General features: G+C 41.1%; 1 protein-coding gene across 2 annotated transcripts in view; it reads left to right on the top strand.

The window, feature by feature from the left end:
• The window catches only part of CAPZB (capping protein (actin filament) muscle Z-line, beta), a 62,577-nt gene that overhangs the window by 293 nt on the left and 39,330 nt on the right, over positions 1-22,954 (top strand). For both annotated transcript variants that reach the window (XM_010577262.1, XM_010577261.1), the window contains exon 2: positions 16,283-16,372. In XM_010577262.1, coding sequence (XP_010575564.1) covers positions 16,283-16,372 — 90 coding nt within the window. The remainder of the gene's footprint in view (positions 1-16,282; positions 16,373-22,954) is intronic.

Raw genomic sequence — 22,954 nt, 5'->3', positions numbered from 1 at the left:
TCGGGGGCGGCGGCGGGGGGAGCGGCTCTGCCCGGGGCTCCGCGGGGCCCCGGGGCGGGCTGCGGGGCGTCCGGGCCCGTCGGGCTGCTCTGCTGCCCTGTTACTTCCAGGTTCCTGGGCCTGATACCTGGGGTGGTGTTTACAGAGGGAATGCTTCCGCTTTGGACGACGAATGTTACCGCTTGATGTAGTTGTAAACGGAGCGAGCGAATGCACGCAGCAGCAGCAGCAGCGTTTAAGAGCGGTGGGGGCCCAGTCTGCCGTTGCTGCTGTTCACAAACCCCAAATTGTCACCCATGGTCTGGCATTTCCTCTGGAAGCTGGACTTGCTCTTTAAGGTGTGCTAAGATGTAATGGAATCTGCAAAATACAGGAAAACCGAGCGCAGTCAGAGCAGGTAGTGTTGCAGTGGTGGGTGCTACTCTTCTGCGGGGATGAGAACTTTCCTTTTTTCAGAGAAGAACCTCTTGTTTCTCCAGTCATGTGAAATAATCTCCATCTTGCTGTGTGTTTGCTGAATGGATTAGCTCAGGTCCTTTCGATTTCATTTTGGCACTGTGTGTAAAGGGGGCAGATTTCATCAGCTCTAAACAAATGCAGCAATAAGAACGGGGGCTGGCCCGGGCCTTGGTCTGCTCCCAGCTCTGCCTGGAGGGATGTGTGCTTTTGCGGAGCCTATTTAAGGCAATGTAACCCCCGTGGATGTAATCACTTGTATGGAATCACTGAGGTACTTTATGTTCTTTGGGAATTTGTGATTCTGGTTTTCCAACGTTCAAATGTATTTAGATTTAAAAAAGAGCAACCCAGTGCCTGGTAATATAGTAATATAAAGACTGGTTAAGTAAGCAAGTGTAATCCTTTACTTCTCACCTTCAACCATAAGAATTTCAGAGATGATACCTTATGTTGTTTCTTCGGAGCTGAAGATCACGGTGATCCTGCCACCTTTATTATGTAGGATAAAGATCTTTAGTTTCTGGTGAAGGGTGAAGAATGGTCAAGGTTCTGCTTCTCTGTTCTTGTTTGAACAAATGAGATGCTGCGCCTGGCTTGTGAGTGTGGGGGGTGACAGGATGGAGCATCTTATTTCAGTTGTGTATCTTATTTTAAGACACTGAAATCTGTATGTGTGAGACCTGACTATAGAATTCGAAATCAGGGTTCCAACAAATTATCCTAACTTCTGCCACAGCAAAAATCCTCACAGGAAAAGAATTCAAGGAAAACAAGTAGGCTTCGTGTAAAATAACAATGGTGATACCAGGTTCTTTTAAGGGGATAGGAAAGCATGCTATAAGAAGAATCTAGTCAGGGTTTAAATGTAACCATATGAGTCTTTTGGAGGAGGTAGAGCAGAAATCCTTTAGAAATTTCCTGAGTGCTATAAGCTTATGCTTTCTCCTGATTTTTCATATTTAGTCACAGAGACCACTGGCTGTGGGAGAAATTTGATCAGATCTTTCAACACTATGTGTTAGTCTCTGATGTTGAGTGGGCTTCAGCGATGAACCTGCAGCAGCCACTGCTATTGGTATATCATGGTGGCTGTGTACGCATCTGAAGACTCACTCAAAGAAGGTGGCACCTTAAGCATGGATTATCTAGGTCCAGTAAGAGCATGCGGGACAAATCACTGATCTTGTTTGCAGAAGGCAAACAATCTGTGGTGATGTTTTAAAACTTTACTGATTCTTAGAATTAATTTAGCATTATGCAGACAGTGCAGTTGCAGCATCCAGTTTCAAAGTGCAAACTTAAGTGCAAACCCAGTGTTTAGAGTGCTTCCAGGATCCTTCATTTTGGTGGATATGAAAACACAATACTGAAGTGCAGCATTAAATGCTGAAATGGCCCTTTCATTGAAGGCAACAGCAAGTTTCACGACAGCTGGGAGAAGCTGGTACGGTACGGGATATTAGGTCAAACACCTTCTTGGTACCATGGGGCTCTACATGTCTATGTAGAGCAGAGAGGTGGGAACCTTTGTCTCCTCTGCACCACCTCAAGTCTGAATTGCTCGTGGTGAGCTTAAGTGAGAATTTCAGAAGTATGTCTGCATTTCAGTCAGGTGCTCGGTGAAACAGGGCAGGGCAACACATGAAGCTTGAAAACTGCCCGGATGGATGCCGTCTCTTGTGCTAAAAATAAAGTGAATGCACTGTTCAGGGCAAAGCAGGACTTGGGAGAGTGGATCTGCTGAGGTTTCTGGAATTGTGGGTTATGAATAGATGGAATCCATTTACTCTTTGTAAAAAATAAGAATTTTTCTTTCCAGGTTATGTAAACTGTCGTGATCACGTTAGCAAGTATTTCTTCTGCTAGGCAACTCTTCAGGAGAAGGTGGACAATTTTAGCAAAATTTACAATTTAATCAACCGTAAATTCAAACTGTCTTGTGTAGCGCTGGCTGCACATCATCCGTTTAGAATTTGTGAGGCAGCTAAAAAGCGCTGAAGCACAGCCAAGGATGCGTGATGCAACACTGACACTCAATACATAAACCTTGTGTGCTGTTCAGAGTAACTAATATTGTCAAGGTAGGGGTTGTTTGTCTTGGGCAAGCACATTGGTGCTTGATAAATAACTTGGTTTTGTGCAACTGTTACCAAAACTATACTCAATGATTTGTGAAACTGCACAACTAAAGGTAGCGCTTTTCCAGCTGGTTGAACACCGAGCCCATCTCTCTTCTAAACTGATCGTGTCGCTTTTGAAACCCTACCATATAGTCTGAGAGCTCAGGATAGGTTTTCAGTGTCCACAGCAATTCCTTTGCACCTTGTGCTTTCTGAGAAATACTGACTTAAGCTATTTTGTAGATTCCATGTTTTATTAGCCAAGTATATGAGCTTAGCTAAATGTTATCTTAAAAGGCAAATTCCCAAAATAATCAAGTTAGAGGATATCGTTGGGATAGGGAATACTGCCATTGCAGTGGTGCTTAATCTTGTGGTTTATTAGTGAAGGAAAAACATTCTCAAGCTGAAGTTGTTCAAACAGGATTTCCTCACATGGTAAATATATATGCTGATATGTTACTAGTTGACATCTGGGAGTAAAACAAAATGAAAAGTGCAGTTCAACTCTTTGAATTACTATTTTCAGTCATTACTACAGTAGTTGAGTAGAGAAATTACTCTCTTTGGGAAGGAGACATCGCTGCCCTCTTCACTTTCTACTTCTACAGTTTTCAGCTACATTTTCTATCAGTTGACTTTCATATACAAAGGATAGCTGATTAACTTGGGGGTTGTGTGTGATCATGCAGTGCTCCCCTTTGCTGCGTAGTCATCCGCTTTGGGTAGGTGGATACTTCTGAAGACTTGGATGGGGAATGCTGGTGCCAGTGTTTATTCTCCTGCCTGCCCTTTGGAGGGATGCTTGGTCAAGTCCAAATGGCTCCTTACTCTAATAAGTAAACTTGTAGAGAAGTGTTTTGTTGGGTTCCCCCCCCCTCCCCGAGCTAGTACACATTGTAGTAGTGCCACCTCAAGTTGAAGTAAAACTGAGTATGTTTCAGTGCCTGCTGAAGAGAGAGCAATTTTAGTTGAGAAGCATGAAATTCTGGAAGGTGCCTGTACAGGCAGTGTAAGCTGGAGTTTAGTTCTATGCTAAGTACCCCTTTTTTACCCGACTTTAATCCAATGTGTTGTTTAAGGACTTTTTTTCCAGGCAAAAGGCATGATTGCAGAAGTGTAAGATAATCAAAATGATGTTGTTCTTCTATTTTTATTCATATTTTTATTCAAGTCACTGTGCATTGTAATTTCCCACTTTCCCATTGATTTATGCTAGGAGTCCTGAAGAGTTTAAAAAGCCTCAGCCAAATCTTTATGTCTCTCCTTAATGTGCAAGGTCCAAAGCATGTGTATGCTTCAGTTCTTCCTAATCCTTTGATATTTCCAGGAAGAAGGGTGAAAAAAATTCACATAAAACCAGGAGACTTCAAATTTGAATTTCTTTTGTGGGTGAAACTTGTGTGGTGTGAAGGAGCAGTTAATACATCTGAACAACATAAGCTTTTCCCAAGCTTCCTGCTCTCTCTAGCTGGGCTTTAGCCTGAGGTTTGTTTGCTGATAGGTTGTGTTATTTTAAAAGTTTCTCTAACTTGAACATGAAGATCAAGGATTCAGGCCAGTGCGATGGAAGTGTGGCCACTTTAAGCTGGAGTATAAAATGATTTTTTTTCTTCAACTTTTGTGTAATGCCTTCTTAAATACTTAATAGTCCACAAATGAGGCGTTCATGTTGACATTAATTTGCGAATTGACCAAATACCATGAGTGGATATCTGGCTGAGAACTGTAACTGAAACAACTGAAACTTGCAATGCATTTGGAGAATATTAAGCTGTTGTGGCTTAACTGAGCTGAATAATATGGGGTTCCTGTCACCTGGACCTGATCAAGTGGCCAAAATTCACTTAGGGGGTCTTATGTCCTGAAGCAGGGTGGCGGGGGTGCTTCCAAACAGGTTGTCTTGGGAAGTTTGAGCTCTTGCCTGTGTGGTAGATGAGTTGTTTGCTTTTGAAACGTCCTTTGTGGGGCATGAGGGTGAATGCTGGTTGAGCAAGTTTTAAAGACATTTCCCTATTAGTTGAGCTGAGAGGATTTATTATGGGAAGAGAATGCAGTGTACTTGAGGAAGGTGCTTTGCTTGTTTCCTAATTAAAATGTTGTAATTTTCCAGAACAGGTGCTGTCTGGGTAATGCAAATGCAGTGGCAATCCTGTCCTTTTTCATTGCATCTAAAAAGCCAGAAGTTTTGAGTGAGGAATTGAAAACAGGATCTATTTCTTGTGCCCAAAATAGGCTTCTATTTAGAATTACTTTAGTTGCATTTGATAATATCTTGTGCTGCATTTCCTAGAGTGGTGGCCTGAGCCTTGGCATCGAGCAGTAAGATTAATTTTCTTGTATTACCTGGTGCTGTTCTTTTGCCCTACCTTGCTCTTGTAGGGTTTAGAGGGAAAATGTGCAGCATGCTTTGAGCTCGTGCTCTTTGTGCTGCCGCTTCCAAGTTAGGCTGAAGGACTACAAAATGTATTTGCACGCACTTGACTTATCTGGCTGCCCTTCTTATAAATTACCTACTTTATTCCTGCTATATGCAAATGAAACCATGCTAGTTTATATTTCCTCAGCGTAGCCAGTGTTATTTTTCAGCGCAGGCTTGGCTTAGGAGTCCTGACTCTCAGTTTAAACCCATGAGACCTTACTCAAAGTGTTTGCAGCCATGCCACAGAGCATGTCCTTACTCGTGCTGTTTCCCTGAGTATGAAGAGGATGTCCTCCATGTCTTTTTGTTACAGAAAGTGGAGCCGAGTTCTTTCCTGGTGCATTGACTTGGAATTTCAATCACGTCCTTGTTGCAAAGTGAGAGGGTTACCAGCCTGGGTGAAAGTAGAACCCAGGATCTAACAACTTTAGCAGCATCAGCTGAAACAAGACTGAAAAGAGTGCTGAAGTAAGAGGATTTTGTGTGGAAGGAAAGAGGGTTGAGACTGTATTGAAGACATAAGCTTAGTGGTTGCCTTAAGCCACCAATCAAAGCCACCATAAATAAAATACCCTCTATTCTCTGAGGGAATTTTGTTTGTATTTCTTCAGGTGATACTTTCTATCTTTTCCATTAGACAAACTGCTGAGTTGGAAAGTGATGTCCTGTTACCTGCCTTCCCCAGTTATTTTTGCTTTGGTAAATATCAGGATTTAAAAAAAGCTTGCTGCTAGCAAGGGTGATTGGTGGCTGGCTGATAGCCTGTGCTTGCAATTTGAGACGGGCTCAAGAAACAAGAGATGGGTCTTCTGGTGAGTTAATTCAAAGGAGGAGAGAGCCATGAAATGGAGGAATGAGGTAAAATATCAGCTGCATTATGCTGACTGCAGCAGTTAATAGCTGTATTTATCCACTGAGTCCTGCCACTGTGCACATTTAGGGGTCATCATGGAGAGTTTTGGATGTAACGCTAAGAACAGGCATGATCTTGGCTCAGTATTGGCAGTGTTTCACTGGATGGTCAAATACAGCTTTCATGTAGCCATTAGTACAGGCAGAGCTATTTCAGAGCTTGGTAAGGTGAAAACTGGCCAAATGGAATAAGTATTAGCTTGGTATTAAATTAAAGGAGAACTGTGACAGGGATTGAAACTGGCACGTGTGTGTTATGTGAAGCACTGCTCCTGCATAAACTGTCTCTACTACTTAAATTTATTAAAAGTTTTGCAGAACTTACAGGTATTATTAGGTCGCTCACTGTCTGTCTGCAGTTTTGACTCGAGGGTGGGTCAGACGTGTTCAGAAGCAGGAAGGAAAGCCTAAAAAGACTGAAAGAATAGGCAAGTCTGGAAATTATGGCAAAGGAAGGAATTCTGGGGAGCATGAATATCTTGTTAGGTGGAGATGTGATATTCTTATGCCTTGTATGTACGCAGAACCATTACCTTTCTAGTTTAAAACTTGAAATCCTTAGTGCTGAATCCCTTGGACGAAACTGAACTGTCCTGCAAGGTTTGCAGAGTAGTCAGCGAGGTATGTCTTGCTAGACACAAGCGAAAGGCATATTAACCTACTTTTTTGACCTTTTAGGCAATTGGAGAACACTCAGGGATGAGGGCTAATTAGATAACCTCTCTGTCTCTCCTCTCTGCCTTGCCAGGCATCTGATTACTTGCCAGAGTTATCTCGTGAATTTACAACCCTGGCTACTAGACTTCAGGACGCTGGAAAGTGCTGAGTTTGTATATTAAACTGGGCAGCTGTCAGTGTGGCGGCAGCTTTCCTGGGGTGGTGGGGGCTCTACAAACAGGCTGGCTTAAAGCATTATACTGAATTTGTGATGTTGAATGTTTGTGTTGGGTATGCTTTCAGTAAGCACATCAGTGTTTGTTGTCACTTTGGTAATAGAGTATATGCCTCCCTGCTGCTATAATAATGTGCATCTTTCTCAAATGTTTTTGATGTAAATAACTTCTCATATGAAAAAATCTAGGTTGCAGCTCACTGGAAGGAGAACCTGGATCTGTCAGGCCAGGGCCAACTTGCCAAACTTGGCTGTTTCTGCAAGAAAAGAATTTTCTGTTTCAATTGAGCAGTTCCTCTTCTGAAACCTTTGTGACCAGGCTGATTCGAACATGAAACAAGCAGTATGTAGAATTAAAAGAGCATTTTGAAAAAATCATCGAGCATTAACAGGATTAAAAGAAAGCATCACAAACCATATGTGTGCAGATGTTCAGGATGACAGTTGGCAGTGTTGAATCTCAAGAGCTGTTGTATTTGTAGTGATTATGGTTTCAATTAAAAAAAAAATTGACCCCTGTAAAAATTAAGCAGTCCTTCTCTAGAGACTTGATTTGGGCACTTCCTCAGTAATGTTTGAATGGAAGGCAAGAAGACAATGTGACTGTGAGAAACAGGTCATCAGGCTTATGAACCAACACAGACCTACTGTATTAGCTTATTTCAATGACTGAACTAATCCAGTTGGCCAGTTAGTAGGAGGTTTACAGAGAAGGAACGAAGTAATGAAGTGGGAGGCTGAGGATGAGAGAGTATTAATCAGTAATTTGGGATACATCTGCAGGGTTGAAGCCAAGAGCTATACGAAAGGATCTTGCAGAGGTGAGTTGCATGGGAGTTTTTACAAAAGGGCTGACAAGGTCACGAAGAAGATCCTGTGAACGATTTCCTGTTGCATGGGCAGTAAGTCGTCTTTGTTTGGTGTGAGTCAGTGTGAGCGAGCCGATGGGGGAAGGAGGGTGGTTAGGAGGTAGCTTCACAGTTTTTAGAAAGCAAGGCTTACTTGCCTGCACAACAGCTTAGTATATGCCAAAGTATTTGTGAAGCTACAGAAAATGCTTGGAATATAGTGCTGAACTGAGTCACAAGGAAATAACAAGGGGCATCTGAAGTTACTTGATGTATTAAGTAATAGTGAATAGTTACACTGTCAGTAAATCTGTCTGTGTCTGGATGTCTGTCTTTTAGGGGTGCCTGCATAGTTGTGCTCAAGCCAACATCTGTTCTGGTAGGGAAACTATTAGGCAGACATTACAGGCTTCCTTACGAAGTGTTTGCAAAATCAGGACAAGTTCTCGTATCTCAGTGCTGTGCTGTAACGGTTTCTTTTTTCACTTTGTTTAGCTAAGATTTCCTATCTGTAGTTATATCTAACAAAGAAAATGTTATTTGGTGTTAAATCCAGACTTAAAATGGGGAAAAAAACCCAAACCCTATTGTGCAGTAACATAAGTCTAATTAAATCTTGTAATGTTAATTGGCAAAGGTGGTCAGCTCTACAGTCAACTTCAGTGTCTTTAATCCCACTTATTAAAAGTTAGTGATGCTTTTTTGCAATCTGTGCAATTTTTCTATGTAGCTATTTTACTGCTGTCCCCATTTTACTCTTTCATGTGGGGCTAATAGATTGCATATTCACTTGATGCCATGATTTATTGGGATCTGACTTTTTGCAAACTTTATGCTTCATAGGAATTCTTGGCACCAGATGAAAGCTAGTAAATTACATTGTCATGTTCAATGACAAGTTTAATAAATAAAACATTGTTTCTGTTACCTAGAAGACAAACACTGGTGCAGAAATCATTAGTGATGTGCCAAAAGGTCAAGATGAATAGCCTGTTCCCAGAAAGCCTTGTTGCTGGTCCACCCTGCTCTTCTGTTTGTACGTGGTGGCTCTTTTCATTGGACAGGTGACGGAGATTTGCATTGGACTTTATATATATAAAGTCTAAAGCGATAGATGTTAAGTTAGGTTTGAAAATAGATGCAAGTATCTAGCATCTTGAAATACATGCTTGCTGGGAAGGAGGTGCCAAGCAAATGTTAATTTTTTCACTGTGTACTGTACACCTTTGTAGATGTGCTAACAGGAACTGAAATGCAGCTAGTCGAAAAACAGCTATGAGGAGTGCAAACTAGCTGCTGAACATACTCCAGGAGATACTGAATTCTTACTTCAAAAGCAAATAGTGAATACAGTCGAGTGGCCTGCTCCAGACTATGAGGGATTGTTAGTTTTTTCTTGCTAGATGTAAAACATCTTGACAAATAGTTGTTTCATGAGATTGAGCTTCTTAATAAAGTAATGCAAGCAGCTCTGGTTTATTTAGAAACTAACGGATGGAAATGCCTTCAGTGTATTATAATTCATTTGATAATCATTTCTGGAGTTGAGCTAGGATGTTGGGTAATGTCCCTTGAACAGTGAACAATGCTTACCTGATTTGGAGGTAAGAATGACGAATTCAGATACAATGTGTGATTGAAAGGATGCTTGAAAGCATCTGTTTAGAGGTAAAGCAACAAACAAGGATTTGGCAAACTGCTGATCGCAAGCTTTGAGGTGCTCATTGAGCTTGAATGGAGGAGATCTCTGGTAGTTGGCCCTAGATGACCATTGCCACTCCTTTAATCTGTCTTGGACTTGCCATAGTTGTGCTGTCAGCCTGAAATGGTGAGAAGTATCCAATGTCATCAGCGTGCTGGTAGCAATGAAACTTAAGCTGCCTCATTTTCTCTCCTTCCCGTAGATTATTTTAGTTCCCCTGCGTGAGTCTTTGGAGCAGACATACAAGTTACCCTTTCCTGTAGAACCTCTTTAAAGAAGAGATCCCTCGTGAGCACTTGTCCTTCTGAAGTTAGTGTGTATTAAATTACTGGACTAATGTAGAACAAAAGCTGGTCAATGTTTCTGAGGTTGAGAGTAGACCTCTCATTTTTGACAAGCATGCAGGTGCATTTGTCAGCGTGTACAACACCTAGACTTGAATTCAGAAAACAAGCCATGAAAACATTTTCAGTCATTAATTGGGGCTAGTATTGCTTCTCCATAGCATGCAATTGTTTTAAAAGTTAGAGCAGAGTAGAATAAAAGAAATAATGTTCTGCAGGAGACCATCTCCGAGAAGGATTTGCTGACTCAAAAGCTGTGAAGTGACTTGTACAATTGGTCTGTAAGTAAATAACGGTTACAGGGGAGCTGTGGGAGACCAAGTACAGCAGCTTCTGCTAAAATCTTCCGATCCATCACTTCTTGCTCTCATTTTGATCTTTAATCCTTCTCGCTTGCAATTTGTGGAATGAGCAGCCTCGGCAATTGGTCTGTCTGTTTGGTCTTGACCACAGTGGTAATGTGAACACAGCAAACTGAGCTAAACATGATACTAAACATATGACATGGTCATAAGTATCTGAGATAATAAAAGCCACTGGATCACATCCTAACCAGAGAAGACAAAGCTAGAAGCAGCTCAAGAGGAGGAGAATGTAGTCTGCATCAGTGTCATGTTCTTTTAGTAATGTTTGACCTGTTCTTTTACGACTATCCACAGCATAGTGTATATTCAGCTTTTATTACGTTTGATTGTTTCTTAAATATGCTATCCCTGTTTCTCCCACTAGTACACCTTGCTGTCAGGAAGCCGTGATTTATAAGTACATTACAAATGGTTTTAATAGGATCTGCCAGAAGAGGGTTAATAGTCAAGGGAAAAATAATGTAGAAAAACAGACTGCAAGGAATATGTGCAACTGATGGAAACGTCATGAGTGCAGAACTTGTCTGGGATTCATAGATCGTACAGGGTTATTCCCCTTCCCATCCGATATCCTAAAAAGTGAATGCTGACAGCCAAGAAGGGAATCCTGCGACTTAACATACTACTGTACTTTTTATTACATAGGGGTTACAATAATTCAACCCTTTGCTAAAGTTTCTAGCAGTAATACTATCCTATTGTGTAATTTGAAAAGGGAGTCTTCTGCCTTTTGAGCTCTGGAAGTTGGCAAGGATTAAAATGACAAGCAGGAGGGGAAGCTGTGTATCTGTTTCAATTAAAAAAATTTAGTGTTTTAGTACCACAAAGCTGAAACATTAGTCAGACATTCCTGTTGGGAGAACTGACAGGAAATAATATGATTTACAACCTGGGGTATGTCTGCAACATAAAAGGAAGGAAAAAAAAAAAAAGTAATTTGCTGGTTGTGTACTTCTGGCCCTGGATTAATTTATGAAGATATTTTGCTTGTAAACTGACCAGCGACCAAAGTGATCTGATGTGTGATTGCTTCAAATTGTGTAAGTTGAGCAATTCTTCTATTTTTGGTGTCCCTTCAGGTTTTTTTAGCTTATATTTCTGTTCTCTGAAAATTGAGATGCCAGCTTGTACTTTAAATTTGGATAACTTTTCAGATGCCAGTCTTGACCAAAACTTGTGTGAGAAGCAGCTCAAAGATGTTTGTTTTATCTGTTACAACCCAGCTGCAGGGTCTTAAAGACAGTGGCATTTCAGGGCCAAACATGGGCAGCACAGGCCAAATAATGAATGCTCTTACTACATGTGTGTGGCTTTTTTACCTTAATCCTAACTACTGAAGTAATTTTTAGGTCACCCAGTTCTTCTTGGCTGGCATCACAGATGGGAAGGGGGGTAGGTAGCACAATCAAGCCTTGAGTAGAAGCGTTACATTTGGTTTGCTGGCGGGAAAGATTTGGTGGCCCAAGTGGCTTATTTCCCAGAAAGGGCTAAAATAGGGAGAATTCAGTGCCATAGCACTGAACTACCTCAGCTGGTTTCTCTTGGTTCAGGAGTTAGCTCGGAGTAGTGTTAATATAGAAATACAATACAGAAGTGAAACCAGCCTGGTTTTCTCTTTGGAGAAACTGCCTAACTCTGTTTGTGCTCAGCAATAACATAGTCAAATGAGCAGAAGCTATCAGAACAAAGCTGTGAAGACCAGGGAATTAAATCTGCAGGTCTTTGTGACAAATAGAAGCAAATTCCTGCTGACTGTAAGGCTGGGAGCTTTAGATGAAATCTTTTACCTCCTTTCAAGTGGAATGGCTTAGCTTTTGAAATGGGTAGAGCTGCAGGTTTGTGTAAACCCTCTTAAAAACTGGAGTATGGGTTAAGTATCAGGTAACTAGCAACAGAGAGTTGTCAAAACTTGTGAATAAAGCCTGTAAATTTCTGTAAGTGTATATAGTGAAATGCATATGTAAAGATATAATTTAAAAATAAGTGCAAAATACTTGTAGGTAGTAACTCATCAGATTGCTAGTGCCTATTGAAAAAAGGGAACAAGCATAGCTTCTCTGAAGTGTTACTGGTTCTGCCAGTGACACTGGTGTTGGAAAGGCTTTAGGTATATCTTGGCTTACAATAACCTCATTTATCAGGTGACAATTCAGTGCAAAATATAATGCAAATGTGGTATGGTTTATTACTTTGGGCTGGCAGAGCATATTTGGGTGCCATGAACTGTAACAGCTGCATGACTAGTAGTTTACTTGCAGGTTTGCATAATTTTGGGTCAGGTCCTGTTGCCTGATGTTATCAGCATATAGTATCCTGGCCAGGGGACCATTAATGAACGCCAGCTATTCCTGTGTCCTGTGTCCCTCATCCTAAGGAGCTGTATGGCTTAGGGGACATGACGGGTGGGAGTCAAAAGGAAGTTCAGCACTTTGCCTGTTTTAATTTTTGCAATTTGCATACCTATAGTAACTTTCTGGTTTTCTGTATTTTTCTGCATTGAATAACATCTGCTCATACTCAGCCTTTAAACACTATTTCTTACAGTATGAATGGAATTAAAGTATACAGCTGTGCCTCTGTGCAACTACACATTTATACAACTGATTTTTTTTCAGCACTATTTGTTCTCATTTGAACCTCATCACAGAGTGCCTAGATGACCAGAGACCTGTGGCTTTTCTGAGAGGTTTTCTCTTTTGGAAATAAGCTAAGTACAGCGGAGACTCTGAAGAGAAGAGCAGATGCAGGCAAAGGAAGCTAAACAAACATAACTACTCCTATAGACATATTAATAACATTTTTCCCTGTGGTACTACCATGGGAAGGCTATAGCAGATGCTTAAGTGGAGATTCTAGATAGCCAAACATCTTTAGAGGAAACTTATTAAGGAGCTTTCATCTAAGCTAATATTTTCAGTCTTTGAGCTTCCTATGATCTCTAAATCCTTCAGTGACTTGAGCTGTAATAAAACTTCATTTAGAATTTCTGTCTGAACTCCCTACTCCTCCACAGGAGCTCTGTGCTGGATGAAACAGAGGAATGGTGGAAAATGGCCTCATATCAAGTAAACACTAAGCTCATTAAGTCCTGCAACCTCAAAGAGCTTGGCTTCGAGAGCAGCCCAGACTGGGAGACAGCCTGTCTAATCACCTTCTCAGTGAGCAGAGGTTTATAAGCCTCTCCATGTCTAAAGGCAAGAATTCAGTAGAAATGTTTTGTCTGGAGGTCTGTTAAGAAACTGTGTCTTCAGTAAGCAAGTGGAAATTGAGAACGGGTGACGTTAAGAGAAGTAGGTTGGGTCAACTGTGGTGAGGTAGGTGACATATATCCTGAGTTCCTGAAGAATACCTTCCTCTTACCCAAGTTGTGTGAAGGCTTTGTGGGACTTTTAAGTGCCACTAATAACATGCCACTCTCAAAATTACAGTAGTAGTACATCCCTGGGAGTGTTCACCCTTTTATAAAATAAGGGAACCACGTGCTGCTGGTTTTGGCACCTCGGATGTGGTTCCTATCTCTTTGTATGTGAGTACCTACAGCTGTTCCGTATACTGCAGCTGGGGTGGAGGTCTGGAACCAAAGGATGTATTTGACCACAGACCCGTTTTTTAAAACTTCATTTCACCTACAGTGAAGGAACCAAAAGCAAAAGATACTGGTAGAATTACCTGTTCAATTCTGAAATAGGACATACCAGAGGTATCCAATACTACACGGTACCACTTTGCTCTGTAATCTGTGCGCTTTGTATTGCCCTTTTGACTATGCCAGCACGGATTTATGCTGGATTAAAGTGACCATATAACCATAGATTTAGGGACAGAAATACAGCAGAATCTGCCTTTATTTCAGTGCTTTAAGAGATCTGCTGGCAAGCTGTTTAATTATTTAAATGCTCTGCAAGAAAACTGAAGAGTCCTGCTGCTCAGCCTTGCTTTTACCTCTTTGATATCAGAAAAATATACTGTTAGTATGTGCTTGGATATTTTTCTTTTTCTGTTGCACACAGCCATGTATGCCAGCCGTGTCGGAACCCCTTTAAGAATCTCTACCTTAAACAGTCTTGCTCATGTATTTTTACAGCTGTTACTGAATATATTGTTACAAAAATGGTCAGTCCAAGTTCTTTTGTTAATCCATAAAACACTGCAAATGTAGATACTCCTTCATTTTGTGTAGTTTATTTCAAAATTGTTGCACTGTAAAACACTTACTCTGGGGTTGCAGCTTTAGTGGTGGCTTTTAACATCATCTTTCCCAAGGCTTTTTTGTCTATTAAACAGCTCCAGCTGGCAGAGGACAGAACACTTCCGTAAGTGTTCCCACGATCCGAAAGCCTGGAGCATGACCTTGTGACCATGTGCCAGCTTTCCTTCCTTGGACGTAAGAGATAGCGGGAGGTAAAGACAATACTTGGTAAGAGTGATCCCCTGCCTGAGCTTGGCTGCTGGAGCTGGACAAGCATAGGCCATCTAAATAGTATCTTTCTCTGGGGAGTGAAAGGTTAGTAGCAAAAAGCGAGTAACTTTCCCTTCCCCTGAACATCTAATGAAGATAAGTAAAAAGTTTTGAAAATCTTGGCTGTCACTTTTGTGCATGAATATGGTCATAGTCAGTTCAGTGATCAATTTGGGGTCGCTTTCCAAGATAACTTCACTCCAGACTCATTTCAGCCAAAGATTTGCTTGTTAAGTTATCCAGGTATTTGAAAGACTATGGGGGGTGGTTTGTGTACATTGCTTGAATGCGTCCTCCTTCCATGACAACAGGTGACTGTCATAAACTTCTGTTCTTGGTGTCAGTGCATCCTGCTTTTCAGGCTGAAGGCTCAGATCTTCAGGAGATTATTGCAGATATATAGGAGTTGATGCCTAACTACCTGTGGAGCTGGAGTATTTTGCAAAGATGATGTCCTGTAACCCAAACGGGATGAGAAATAAATAGATAATCTCCCCAGATCAGACTATCTGACTTGCTGGCTGTAAAATATTTATCTTTTGGTAGTGAATTGGTAGTACTTTTAAGAAGTAGCTTTCACAATAGCTGTCTGCTAAACGGAGCACTCCCTCTTTTCCTCATTGCTAGAGTATAGCTTAATTGCAGGAAACTTTGCTTCCTGTTTCTCCCTGACCTGGGGGCTGCTATTGAATAATGTGATAATGTAACTGCTTTAGTTTTGAAGCCTTTCTTAAATAAAACTTTTGGAGCTTGGCAGAACATAGGAGGGAGAAATTAATGCTAAGCTTACTGTATATGAGTGGCTAGAAATCGCAGAGAAAACGGGGAGACGAAGGAGGAGTGAAAACAAACTGGCTGTGCTTCAGCTGCCTGGTGGCCTGCTGATCAAAGTAACTTGTGTAGATTTTGGGTATTGTTAGGCTTGCAGGAAAGTGTCTGTTTATATCTGTTGGCGAGAAGGAGAGCTAAAGGTTCTGTCAAGAGCATGGTTCAGCTCATCAAGTGTCTGTGGTAATGTCTGTTGCACGTTTTCTGACTCTGAAGTTTAAGGGGTTCTTTTGTGTCAGAATTGGATGTGAGACCAGCTGCAGTAAGCCCTTTGGAGTATGTTGCTGTGATTTCTCGAAATAACTAAAGTCCCTGATTTCTCAGATACAAGCAGCTTTTGGTGTGTGTTTTGTAGCAAGAAGGAAATAAGGGGTCATACTTTATGTGTGTGTTTCATTCTGGTTTTTTTTAACAAAGCTGAAGGAGGGAGAGAGAACTCTGTGTTGGAACAGAATTTGTCTTGGATACTAGTTATCTCAAGCTGAATGGCACAATACAAATGAGGAAGTGTTAAAACTGCTTTGGGAGAAAGAACTTTCGGTTCCCTAACCCGGATTATTATTGAGATAGCATGGAAAAACAGTGCATTAAACATTTGCACAAATGTTGGAAACAGTTTTGGGTGAGGTAAGGACTGGACTCCTTTCCATCAGCAGCATGGTGTTAAATTGGCAGCACACCAGTTAGAGCCGCGCTCTTAAATCCATACTCTGGAACACTTTTTGCAATATCAGGTCAATAATCCGCGATCAAATGGTACTGAACTTTATTGAAATCTATTTATATTAATACAAAAACATGCTGCTGCTTAGAACTAGAAACTGTATCTCTCACATCAGAGGAGTCAGCAAGCACTGCAGTTCGTGTGTGTGCGTGAATGTGATGTATTACCTGTATATATTGTGACGGAGGGATGTTCTTGTTTCTGCAGAGTGACCAGCAGCTGGATTGTGCCTTGGATTTGATGAGGCGTCTGCCTCCGCAGCAGATAGAGAAGAATCTCAGTGACCTCATTGACTTGGTAAGTATTGGATGCTCTGACCAACTAATAGCTGAGTCCTGGGTGTAACGATCTGGTATGTAAGAACATTTTCTGAAGCATCTTGGAGGTGTGGTGATTTTGTTTTTCTCCTTGTCTTTTGGCAAGGTTGAAGAATACAGCAATTACCCAAACAATGTCAGGAATCTACATGTTTATTTTGGGCAAGCCAGCAGGTACTACTGTGTATGGTCGGACATGCTTTCGGATGCAGGATTAGCAGCTTTCTTGATGAAGTCATCGCTGGTTTGGAGGCTGCTGTTTAGCAGAAGTAACTTGGAGCAGTTTATACAAGGTTGATGCATGCACTTGTATGTGTGTATTGTCTCCTGATAAACTACCTGCCTGTTTGTAGTTTGACACGGGACTTGTGTGGTAGGTGCAGTGGATGTGCTATGGCACTTGCTTCAAAGGTGTTACAGAGACACAATATGTCAGAACACTGGGGTTCTGGAGAACACCCAAATCTATTTATAATTTATGCTATATCAGGTATGCTGCAGTCCAGCAAGTATCCAAAAAAAAAACCCTGGCCAACCATCTTGTGCCCGATACCTGTTTTCCGCTTGCCCCTGAAACATTTATTCTCCTTCTGTAAACTGCTAGTGAAGAAAAATAGCTTAAAAAGGATGTGTGTGCTCGTTACTAGTTGCACAGGATTTAGTTGCACATCCTGTGTTGCACAATTAGGATATAATAGGCTAGCTAGTGTCAACTGTCCCTTAAAACAGTGTTCGGCACAGCTGCCTCTGGAGTAACTTAAAGTATTACTAAAATACGGATTTAATCTATACAGATCTACTATATGGGCGGCTGGGAAAACTTGTTTCCATTGTCCAGTCTAAATATATGGCTTATTTCTTACCGAAGCTTCTGAATTTTTGCAGACAGAGGACTTTGAGGCTGGAACAGGGCTGTTAGACCTTTGAATGAAGCCTTTCCTCTTATCTGTAGTGAGAACTACATCCCTTTTCTGTGGCAGGTCTGAATTTTAATGCATGATGCTGACAAACCTTGTCTGAGAGACCCTAAAAATTTGATGGTTCTGCACATAGCAGCTATTTGAACTAGTGCCTCTTAATTAAATTGTTTAAATTGTGTCCGAGCTGTTTGTTGTCTTTGTGTGTGAAGAGCAGCTGCTCACCAGGTAAAAGTTTAGCTGAGGAGGTCTGTTCCTAAGTGATATTGAAGCTGGTGTTAGCGAACTTGGGAGGAGTCCCATGGTCAAAAATTTGTGGCTGACTTAAATTTATCAAACTCTATTTAGATACTGCTTTGAGGTACATAAGCCAAGGTACAGGTAAGAAAGCTGTGCGGGTCAGGAAAGAAATTATTCCCTGCAGGAAGGGATTATTTCTCTTTCTTGAAACCATTTAGTAATTGGCTACATCTGTGCCACCAAAACTCTTGGCAACCTAAAGCATCATTTTTGTGGCTGTTGCTGGAGGTAGGACACAGGATAACTAAATCATTGATATGATCTGGTGTGACATGGTTGGTTTTCTGATGAAATTTGGAGGACTGAACGGATATCAGGGTTTGAGCAGCTCCAAGGACCATTCAGAACAATGAGTTGTTTGGGGAGCTATGGTAAGCTTGACTGTATAATTGGTATGAGGTTTTTTTAATGGCTCAGAAAATTGCTGGTTACCTCTAAATGTTGGAATTACTTTTGGATGGTGCTCATTAGTGCTCTACATGCTTTCCATCAGCAACACGCTCACTGGGCTTCTTTTCATATTGAAAGTGTAACATGAAACAGACCAGTTTGAATGACGCTTGTTAGAAGGAGGGTCTGTGTGATTCCCACACTACTCACTGCAGTCCCTTCTCTGGGGTAGGGATGAAATAATTTGTTAGATCCAGTGTGATTTCTTTATTGTTGAGACATCTGTAGACCTCTTCTGCAGCCACTCTCAGCTACAAGACTGAAGTCTACACTCTAGTTAGACAAGGGCAGTGTATGCAGTGCCACCTGTAATAGTTCCAAAAACATCATAAGCCAGACTCAAGCAAATAGTTTTTTGACCTTTTTTGGCAAGTTTCTTCCAAACCTTTACAGCTGACGTTTTTATTCTGTTTCCTGTACTGTTACCAGACAATAACCTCCTTGAGATAAAAGGTCAGACTCTAAATGTATGACGAGCATGAGCAGGTTCATTAAAGTTGTGATAGGGTGCCATCTTTCATAATTCTGACTTCTGCTTCCTTTGTGCTTGGTTTCCTTGCTTCATTACACTGCCATGCTGGAGTAGACAAGAAGCAGAGGCCCGCATCATTTTTTTGGGTGTAAAGCTTAGGTTATTACTTGAAGTCTGCTTGCAGCTCAGCTTGCCATAGTTTTTCTAGAGGAATTGATCTCCAGACTGATGAGTATAGCTACTGTTTTGATGCTTGCTTAAGATCTATTGAAAGGAGATGAAGATGACTTAGAAATGTCTTTGTATGTAAAAAGCTTTCCAAACCTACTATAGTGAGAAACTGACATCTACTTCCTAGGCTTGTATTCCTGCTGGGAAGGATAACTACACTAAGTTTCCTCCCTGAGGTCTCTCTTACTATGTCAAAGCCATGCTCTGCTGCTAGTTTTTAGTAAGAGCATCTTGGTACCCATGTGGGTATATGGAGTATGTTCCAGACTGTCCATTACTGCCCCCAAGTGTTGGGCTGACAAGGGAAAGAGTCCAAACTTGAACATGAAGTAAAAGGCGGGGTGGAAGGGGAGAATTTTTGGGTCACTGGCCCTCATCAGACCAGACACTTTTCATTCATTAGCAAAACAGTTTGTGGTTTGCCCTTTTACCACATCTGTTGTTGCATTTTTCAGACTGCCGAGTCTTCAATTAGAGTTCATTAGAGACCTTGTCAATCATAGGACTCCAGAAGTCCTGCCTGAAAGAAGCTGTGCGTGGTGCTGGTAATGTGCCTTGGCATGGAATGCCCTGGTTGGAATTCAATTAGTCATTATTTGTAAATAGACTATGCAGAGGCTGTCAAAATGTACAAGAGGACTTTTAAATCTCTACAAAGAGAGTTTGGTGTGGGCACATACCTTTTTAAAGACAACTAATTTAAATTAGAATAATTTTCCATGTAGCTGCTCTGGAAACTGGGGTAACTGAAGCCTTGGAGCATCTATCGGTCAGCCAAGTCCAAACTGTAAAGCAGTTCCCGTAAGAGGAGCACTAAAGGTGATTGCATTGCACTTAAATGGATTTGTCGTGAGGATATGCCAAGTGATAGCACTTGTAACATTAATACAGATTTTAATTGCATAGCATAAATACTGCCTCACCTCCTTATTGCCTCACGTTGTCCAGAAGTTGCTGCTGTTGATATACTGTGCTTCTCATAGAAGTCAGTTGTGAATCACATCTCTTCTCATCCCTTGCGGAAAGGAGAATGTTGAGGGTGTTTTCTGGATGGAAACGTTTCTTGGTATCAGTTAAGAGTGAGATCTTGTTTGGCTCATGGAAATCACACTGAGTGGCGTGAAGTAAGGAAGCTGGTAGAGCTCACTTGTGGGTGACTAAACCGTTTATGCTGAAAGATATCTGAGAGAATTGTCCTTTTACTTCCTTTCTCTTAAGCTAAGTTAGTACAGTCAGTCAGTCCCCGTGTACTTTTAGCTGTGTTCTTTCCAAGAGAAACCCTGAAGAAGGCATCAGCTTTCAGATAGTGTTGCTGTGGAGGATCTCTTCCTAGGACACCTTGGCAGCACACATAACAGAGCAGGTGAGTGATAGCTGGGGTCACAGCCTCCAGTATCGTTGGGAAGCAAGACAGCTTCACTGATGTGTCTTAGAGAGGTGCATCTCTGGGAAAGGTGGAAGATGGAAGTTGGATTTATTGTGCTCATGGATCATGTGCAGCAAATAAGGGGTCTGTGACAGGACTGTCTTGATGGCTTTGACTTGGGTATGGAAGTTGATGTGCTCTCAGTCTCGGTGGAAGTTAAGCAGGTTGCTTTTCCAAGTATGAGTTTCCTGCTGAGTGTTTGATTTGGATGTTTGCCTGTGTGTGTATAATATAAATTAGATGAAAAATCTAGCTGACTCAGAGAAATCAGATGGCTGCCATAAAGTGGGGACAGAGAATCATCCTTACAAAACTGGCTCACAAAATGGACAAGCAGACTCACCAGGAGAGCGGTGTTTGCTCACAGCCACAACTTTCTTCCTCTCTTTTTGCAGTAAGATGGATATTCAAATAATACTCAACTTATTCCCAAAAGTGAAAGCTTTCTTGAAGTACAGAATCAAGTTATGCTGCCATGGAAGAATTAAAGCTAGAGTTCTTTATAGATAATAGCAGTCAGTAACTTTACTGGTTATTTTTCAAGGCTCTGTTTGCAATTAAAGATCTGGGAGGTGATCATCTTTGCTTTCTCATCACAGGAGAATGCTTAAGTATTTTTAGTTGAGTGTGTTACTTTTCTAAAAAGTCCCTGAGTGTTGAATTTAAAAATGTATAAACTTCTGATTTTGAAATATTTGAACAATATTCAGGACCTAGCTAGTGTGCCTCCAGGCAAGTCTCAAATCTGCTTGTATGCCTTTAGTAACTGAAGATATATGAAGCTAGAGAATTTATCCCCAGGAAAACTGCGTTGCTTGGTCTGCACAGACCATAAAGAACATGAGAATGTGACTGGAGCTTTTTGTGTTTTGAGTCCAAGAGCCTGAGCAGTATGCAGTATTGAGGAGAAAGATAAAATAATTGAATGCAGATGGCCAGCTGAACATCTAGTGAGGGTGGAAGATGTTAAAAAAAAAAAAAAATCAGACCTAATGAAAACTTAAAAAGAAAACAGTGGAAGCAGAAGTGCATGGACAGCCTCATAGTCTCAAAGCTGAGTTTTTGACCTGCTGTTCTTCCTGGACTTGTTGACTTGTGTGATAGGCTCTAAGCTACCAGCAGCCAGTTGGGTTTCTAATGCAAGGATTATTGGCTAAAGAAAGGGGCTCTGGCTCTCTGAATAAATTTATGGTTGTTGAGAGTCAGTTTTCCATTTGGTGAGTGGCTGTAAGCAGGAGCTTTTCCAGCTAGAAAAGATTACTTCTGGATATCTCGATGGTAATTGGAGATAGCAATTAATATATGTAAATTGTTAATGTGATGCTTGGCTTAGACCTAGCAACCCCACTTAGTTGCATGAGATTGTAAAAAGGAATTTCACTTCTAGCTTCATAGTCACTTACTCTTTTTCTTTTTAAGCCTAAACTGTGCCTTTTTTTCTTCCAGGCTCCTGCCACTGCACTGCTGGTGTTAGAGACCCTTAAAATATCTGTTTAAATATCTTTCTAAAGGAGAGTGTGTGTGTGTATCACTTCATGAGCTTGAACCCTAATTAGAAACCTTTTTTAAAGATGGGGGGGGGGGGAAGCTGGGATATAGAAACATCGCTGGAGAGAGTATGACTTTGCATATCCCTTAATTGTTGCTGGATATCTCCAACACCAGCTGGACTCTTGACACAAATAGTCAAAACTTGCCGAGATATTGATATGCTGTGATGGCTCATGGGACTTGTGACTGGTAATGAGATACAGAAGCCTTCACCTGCAGGTCACTAGTCTAAGTCTAGGGCACTCTAGTTGTGCCTGCCAGATGGCTAGCTTTTGTTTCTCAGTAAGCTGCAGAATGGTGAATCTAGCAAAAGCCCTATTTTATCCAGCAAATCACTGGAAGAATGCCAAGGATCCTGTTATATGAACGGTAGTCACCTTTCAGAGTTCTTTAAATCTAGTTCCTGGAGTTGAATTGAAAAATTCTGTAATTAATGTAACATTTCTGCTATGACTTTGCTAACTAGACAAACTTGGATCTGCAATCTTGTTAACGTTTGCCTTTTTCCAGAAAAGCTGATTGGTTTTAATTTTGTTTTTGCTAATTCTTGCAGTGCTGGAATTCAGTGCAAATACTTGAATAAAGCTGAGCTATTTCCAATATCAATTACATCTGGTCTTGAACACAAAAGTCCATTTAAGTGGCATTTAATAAACAAAGCTTGAAGAATGTGTGGCCCTTGGACATCTGATGGATCAAATTAAGGTTTAGCAATGTGTGGATTTGTGGGAGTGACTTTACTAGTGGTTTTAGGCCCAAGATGAGTGGAGCCAGGCTTCCTTCTTGAGTTTCCACAACATCCGTTAGGCTGTGTCTGTGTTCTGCAGGAACAGGAAATTCTGAGGCTGTGGAATGACTCAGAAAAATTATAATAATATTTTATTTGATGCTGGCCCAGAGGGGAAGAATCCAAGCTGAAGGGGGGTCGTGTGCCAAAATGGTTATTTTGCAAAAGTGCCAGGTAACTTGCATGGGCTTTTCTTTGCATTCAGGCGATTTCCCCAAGTGATGCGGGCAGTGGTTTTGTCCACTTCTGTAATGATGCAAGTTGTCTTAAAGAAAAATCGGGTCTTAAGAGTTCACATGCAATTAAAATAGTTGCTTTCCTGTTTGTATGTGGCTTTTAATTAAAAACTGCTCTAGTCACATGTGTGTTCAGATACCTGCATGTTATAGACACAAATTCAAAAGGCAAATGGATCTGAATGCCTTCAT

Source organism: Haliaeetus leucocephalus, unplaced genomic scaffold, assembly GCF_000737465.1.
Source record: "Haliaeetus leucocephalus isolate CR32 unplaced genomic scaffold, Haliaeetus_leucocephalus-4.0 Scaffold556, whole genome shotgun sequence".
In the NCBI taxonomy this organism is placed as follows: Eukaryota; Metazoa; Chordata; class Aves; order Accipitriformes; family Accipitridae; genus Haliaeetus; species Haliaeetus leucocephalus.
The sequence above is the reverse complement of the archived record's forward strand: the minus strand, read 5'-3'. Positions and strand labels throughout refer to the sequence as shown.